The 7070-nt window shown below is 47.9% G+C and overlaps 1 protein-coding gene across 1 annotated transcript; it reads left to right on the top strand.

Annotated features, from left to right (window-relative positions):
* Positions 1-3960: 3960 nt before the first annotated feature.
* Positions 3961-5676, top strand: Pmar_PMAR021961 (hypothetical protein; the record flags this gene model as incomplete). The annotated part of the gene is made up of 1 exon (XM_002767826.1): positions 3961-5676. The coding sequence occupies one exon, from the start codon at positions 3961-3963 to the stop codon at positions 5674-5676; it is 1716 nt and encodes a 571-aa protein (XP_002767872.1).
* Between the last annotated feature and the right edge of the window lie 1394 nt (positions 5677-7070).

The following is a 7070-nucleotide window of genomic DNA, read 5'->3' as shown; positions in this document are numbered from 1 at the left end:
TAGCGCATAGATCATATTATGATCATCGCAGTATGCATGTATTTTCTCAAGGATTTTACAAAATCTGGGAATGTCGACTGGTAATTGACGGTGCGAATCTTTTATCAGCGGCTACCCTCAAACGGTAAAGAACTCGAGAACCTAAGATAAGATAGTCTCACTCAAGGATGAGAACCGGTTAGTTTACTGAGTAAACTTTACTCAAGCCCTCGGACTCGCCCTCAATTTGGGAACATTTATGATCTAACGTTAGTTTTTTTGAGCAAGGTGAGCAAGGGCGTTAGTTCGTTCCACTAACCCACGTCCTCAAGGACTTATTTGAGATTGCGGTGAGGCCCAATCAGTTTATCCCCTCCCTAATTCGCGGAAATGCGGATAAATACATCAGAATTCTTCGCCGAAGTAGATAATCGCGTGCCACAAACCCTGTGAGCACGATCCCCGGTTAATGAAGTTCTAAAGCATTTTTCTCACTTTGTGTTTAATTTGATTTTGGGAAAAAATACGTACAACTTCTGTTCTTCGCTGTAAGTTTCCCAAACGGCGCTTAGTTCAGAACCAATACTGTAGCTCTAGCTTGATCTCATTTCGAGATTAGTCTCCTCACACTTGAGAGTCTGGAAGTCTCAAGTTGAGACTAAGAGACTTCTGAAACGTTCTTTGAGTTTTCAAGTTTGTGAGGTTAGAGTCTTAATCTTAAGATTCGCCAGATTGACGGATCTGAAGAGGCTGGCGATGCCAATCTTTATGGGCTCGTGGAAATCTCTTAGTGGAAGCCGCTCGGAGTGTTTTCACGCATCATCAAACATCCCGTAAGATAAAAGCGATTTTGGAATACGGGGCCCCATTTCGAAGCTCAAAATTCGAGCTTTTCAATGATGAACTGGATTCGGTGTTTGGGATGAGCTCTTGTGAATCACAAGTTGTGATCAAATCATCTGATTCGAATGTAGTACGATACAAATCCATTTCATGCCTATCGCCAACCGCCCGAGACGGAGAAGATTTTCAGGGATAACTTCTTGAGATGGAGCACCCGCCGACTTCTCGAGAAGGAGGGCGCTGTCGACAATGGAGACGAAGATCGTTGAAACTCCATTACATTGAATTTCAGTATTCCCTAGCCGAAAGTTTGCACACTTTGTCTGAGGCTATTTTGTTCTTCATGAGAATCTTATGATGAGATCAATACCTGCGGGTGGGTTGACTATATCACCGCCAGAAGATACGCCCTAGTAGTACAATCAGGCTGGAGGACCACGCAATAGGTCCTATCGAATAGAAAGACCAATGCCGTTGGTTCGACTGGAGTATTTCCTACTTCAACCGGGATAGGGCAAACTACGCCCGTGATCCATGATGAGAGTCCTCAAGCACTAGTTATTGACGTGAACCTCTCAAAAAGGCGCAAAATCCGCCAAAAGTGAAATATTTCACTGAATTTTTTTCCGTGAAATATTTGAAATATTTCACTGAAACATTCTTGAAATATTTCACTATGAAATATTTCAGCCACCCTGATCTTTTATGAAGACTGTTCCACCTCGACGTTGTTATTACGGATGGTATTTGATTATCAAATCGATAGTATCCATTCCTTCTACTATTCGTGTCCGTATTGCTCTCCGACTCACAGAAACTCAAAATCAGATCAGTGTTGCCGGAAGTGGCGAATCAGAAACATTCGTGACATCACTCCGTGAACATGAATCGTGTTAGCCGCCGGAGACAAACGGCCCAGCGCGGCGGGGTTGGCCCGAACCCCAGCGCTTTCAAGGGCAAATGCCACTGGCAATATATGGCCAGTGATTTACGGATGATAATATGCTACACACACACACTCCATTGACAAAGTGAGATAGATCGTTACTGAATATTCTCGTAACGGAGTTATACATTCCTCGTAACGCATTCGACACTTGTGCAGTTGAAATTCAACTGTTGAATTGCACGTCATATTGCAGTTCTCGTTTGAGCCGGATGGCTCGCGGAAACCGCCTCCTCCTCTCACTAAAATACCGCGAACATTCTTCATTAGAAGCTTTTCTGCCACGTGCTAGCTAAAGAAGTTCTCTGAAGAGATCTGAAATAGTGTACCTGATGGGACATACATATCGTATGTGAATTGATCACGGACGAGCGATTGGAACTTCGCGACTGAGGCTAATTTCCTTACTTTTGTGGCAGCGGGTCAACCTTGGTGAATCACCAATGGTGACGCGACTGACCCGCGTGAGGCGTGCATACGGCACCAGTTAGCCGAGCGCCCGTAACCGAGACTTCGGGACTTCTAGGTCAGGAGGGAAATCTGCAACTCTTCGGTCCTCTCCAAGCCACCTATTCTACTAGCTCTGTTGATAGTTTCATTGACACGTAGAGGTTTTCAGTTGAACTGGACAATCACTGGAGCCAGAGTTGACACGTTACCCAACATCCACGGGTACGCATGTACATAATCGATTAGTGACTCAAGGCTGAAGTTCCTTATGACCAATGAGGTCTGTTCAACTTATGAGCTGCGTATACACTTGGCTGAAAATAGACCGGCAGCGATTAACCTATGATCTTTTTTGGTCCTGAGGCGTATGCGTCAGTGAAGGTTGCGTTAGAAAGCAAGTTCGAGCAAGTGCACGAAATGAGAAATATTGGAATATGTTGGTGTATTCTGATATTATCGATCGAGCCTGTAACGGTTCGAGTAGATGTGGCGCAAGGGTGTGATGTGACAGTAAAGCGCACGGGCTTGATAACACAAGTAGTGATGAGCTTGTAGCGGTAGCTGAGCTACGGAGACTTCAGGGAGTGACTCAAGAGGGGAGGGAAGGGTAACGTGCTCTCCTGGGCGAAGAGGGAGAGACTTCCAAGTGTGATGTCCTGCCGAAGGCGTTGCCGTTGACAATTTGCTAGGTGCTCCTCACGAAAAGTGCTTAGCCTGACCTGATCACGTAACCTCAGGGTGTCTCGGGGAATCTCCGAGTCACCCTGAGGTTACGAGATCTGGACAACCTCCGGGAGGTTGTCCCTGAGAATATCCACATCATCTCCTACGTTCGGCCGAACGAAAACGTGGTTCGGGTTCGGGGAAAGTTCGGTTTGGTTCCCGATCCGCCGAACCGAACTATCCGAACCGAACTCTGGTCGACCGAACTCCGAGCTGAACCGAACCTCTACAAAAAGCTCGATGCCGACCCCTATTGGTTGAGGGACACTCACATATGTCAGGAGACATGGGCCATATTCCGTGATATAGTTGGTGTGACGAAACATATTCTGTGAACCTTTGGCCCATGGTAAGACCCAGAGAGGGTTCGGGCTTCGGTTTTACAGTGTTTGGTTCTCTCCCACACTCCCAACCAACTGTCCGGTTGACGGACAGATGTCACTCGAATTGAGAGAACGGTCTTTAAACACCGGTACAATACGGGAACGCATGCGCGCTACTCCGCACCATAGTTGTCTGATCATTACCTCCGACTCCGGCGGCTCGTAGACCATCCCAGACTTGTTGTTTTCGAAACACGCTGCCACGTGTGATGCAAGATGGACCACACTATCCATTGAGCTAGTCCAGCTTGCATCCCAAGATGGGATTGCCAGCACCCACCACTGTTGAGCAGCCAAACACGATCTAATTGAGGCTCTGCTCCGCTTTGTACTCACGTGCGATCAAATATAGCCCGTCAATCGGCCCGCCTCATACTCAATCTCTCCTGGTGAATCGATAACAAGGGCAGAGCTCTTCACAGATCCGAAAAGGTTCATGCGAACACAGATTCGGCAGCGATACTGTGCGTCACACAGTGTGCAAACCTCTTACTTTCGTCGAGGCCATGCGACGCATGAGGTAAGTCTTGTTCTCAATGACTCCTCGCTAGAGGATAGAACCAACAGTGGGAGGCATCGTCATGTATGGCCTATTCTTGCCAATTGTAGCTCATAACTTGAACCCTCGTTGCAACCATGCCTCCCCCTCCGGCTGGTCTCGCTATGGCCACGACAGCTAAGGGACTCCTCATAGAGAGAGTTCCCTTTGTTAGTGCAATCCATATGTTATGTAAGGACTTTGGATGGAAACTTATCCTCATGCTACACTTCACCAATCACTGGGCCAAGGGTTACAGTTACCTCGTGCTGTATTCCAGTATTTCGTTCTATTTTCGGTCCATGAATGTGAGTGGCCCAGATATTGACCGATATGCCTCAGTGGTTTTCATGCCTTGGGCGATGAAGCCTTGGCTCGGTGTGATCTCCGACTCTCTCCCCATGTTTGGGTACCACAAGCTCCCGTATATGATGATCCTAAGCATCCTTGGCCTAGCCGGCACCATCCTGGCAGTGTCTCTAGACCTAGTCGAGAGCAATGCGCCGATTGGGACGGTTGGGCTTTTCATGGCGAACCTTCAGCTGATGGGGTATGACCTGCTTGCTGAGGCGGTATACTCTCGGCGTTTAGCCGGTGTTCCCGGATCGGGACCGGCCCTAGTAAGCTACGTTTGGACTGGGAACCAACTATTGGGTCTCGTCGCGGTGCTGCTCGTCGGCTTCATTGTTGAGCACGCTGATGGAGTTTGGAGCCTTGGTGGTGCACAGTGGGCAATTCTGACTACAATCTTCACATCTGCTACTGTTATCATACCCGCGGGGCTCAACTTCTTCGAGGAGAAGCGGGTGACCAAAGAAGAGTCCAGAGCTCATCGTAAGCATTTGTGGGGCAAGCAAACGACTGTCGCCGTTCTATCGGTTGTGGTTGGAGTGACGGCCGTGGTTTATTCTATCATTAACTTGGTCGCTGCCTCTAATACGGTCGCTTTCGTGACCGCCATCTCGTCCACGATCTTTCTCACTAGTTTCGCATTCATTGTGATGAGGCCAGTGATCGGAAAGTTGATGTTGTTCAATGCGATATCGCAAATTACCATTGCGACAGTTGGGGGTCCCGCGATCTACTTCTACACCAACGACGCTACCATGTATCCCGCTGGACCGCATTTCTCCGACGTTTTCTATGGCTCAGTACTGGGGACCGTTGGACAGCTCTGCTCAGTGCTCGCCCTCCTTGCTTTCGGCAAGTTCATGAAGAATTGGAAGTATCGGACAGTGTACTTCTCGATGACGGCAATGTTGGTGATCATGCAGCTAGGCGACCCTATTATTTTCTCTCGACTAAATGTCCGTATCGGAATCCCCGATCAGGTCTTCGCTATAGGCAGCAAAGCCTTAGTGGAATCGGTGTCTATGATACAATTCATGCCAGGGTTCCTCATCCTGTCTCATTTATGCCCTAAGAATATGGAAGCTACTATGTTCGCCTTATTGGCATCGTTATCGAACTATTCCCAGAATGTTACACGTCCTATTGCAGGCTTCATCAGTCAATCTTTGGGAGTTGTCCCACGAGGCCTACCTGGTGTTGACGAATCGGAGCAGTTTGACAACCTCTGGATTGTGTCATTGATACTGATAAGCTTGAGTACCACGTCGCTCTTCTTTCTCTGGTTGATACCTAATGCCAGGATGAACGAGCGTATCATGGCCGACGGTGACGATACTTCGGCTACTTCTGGTTCACTATTCGAGAGGTGGATGCGAAGCAGCCGCGGTTCCACAGGGGAAGTAGAGGTCGAATCTGAGGATCCTAAGCTCACTATTGAGGAAGAGAGAAATCCTATTACTTAGGTTTGATTGGATTTCGTCGCATAAAGGATATATCACTGTCTCGTGTCTAGAGAGCTTGTGTCGAATCATTATTCTTTGTTGTGAGATTTCATGGGGCGTGATGGCGCTAATGGATTTCAGGGCTTACAGTCGCCGATCTATACGACGAGTGATTTCTACTAGGCCGGTGTACAATCCATTATTAGTCACCGAGAGTCGTTGCCCCTTATAATAGCAGTCTTAACGTCGTAATATTATCGAATATTGATTATCCGCTTTCGATTCATCTCGTGATATTTGGTCGCAGTCTTGGGAAGTCTGGACTCCTTGCAAAAAGCAATTCTGTTATTGGTGGCACATAGACCGTCTTTCTAGCGAATGTTGCGTCTGAAATACTAACAGGGCATGTTCGCACTCCTGTATGCCAATAATGACTACGAAAATTTCGTAGTCATTTAATCCCTCACAGACTACGGTCGCAGAGACTTAGGCCTTTCAGCGAGCCTCGCTAAGTGAGGTTATCATCCAGGTTCCAAGCGCCGGAAGATACTGTGGAGATGGGAGATCGCGCGGGCGGCGCGCAGTCGCCGATAGCCCATCGGCGACCAGTCGCACCGGCGAATTACATGAAGGGTGCGCGAAGCATGCGCTGCACGCCGAAATTCTCGGTTTCGACCTCGTGAGCCAGGGGTAAGCTTAGCCTGACCAAGCTTACGCTCCTAAGGCTATTTCCTTAAGGACCTTGAGGAGCGGCTCCTGAGTTTTATCAGGCGCAGCTTCTCAGCCTTCTTCCGTGAGTATCTTGCAAACTGTTCCTTAGCCTCCTTACTTTGGGGAACCCCTCTGCCTCCTAACTTATGAGGAGGCGCTCCTCCCTTTTACACTTACGCATTTTAGGCCTCCTAAGTTATAGGGCTAGTGAATGAAACCGTTGAATATACATTTTATGTAGACCTCGAAAAAGGTTTCCAATGGTATGTGATAGGTCTCATAGCTCCTTGGCTATGAGAAGCTATGGCGACAAAGCCATTTCGAGTCGACAACCTGTACTTGCCGATTTGCTCTAAAGCGACTCATGGTGAGTCGCGTAGTCAGTATTAGTAGAGATATGTTGTTCGAAATATATGATTCCGAGTCGGACCCAACTATCAACATCATGAGCCGATACCTGTCACTGACAGGCTGTCAGTAATCCCATGACGGTACTTACTGTCAGTAATGCACGTGTACTAAACGTCACTCACGCTGCGTTATGCGCTTGCCCTATCCTTGGCAACGGAGTGATCGATGTCATATTCGTGGAAAAGACCTGTGCAACCCGATTGAGAAGAAAGACTACTACGACTGGAGTGCCCAAGAATCTTGGGCCAAGATTAATTGTATCCTCGCAATGTATCTTACGATCGCACCCATAG

The sequence above is a fragment of the Perkinsus marinus genome (genome assembly GCF_000006405.1).
Source record: "Perkinsus marinus ATCC 50983 genomic scaffold scf_1104296969786, whole genome shotgun sequence".
In the NCBI taxonomy this organism is placed as follows: domain Eukaryota; phylum Perkinsozoa; order Perkinsida; family Perkinsidae; genus Perkinsus; species Perkinsus marinus.
The sequence above is the reverse complement of the archived record's forward strand: the minus strand, read 5'-3'. Positions and strand labels throughout refer to the sequence as shown.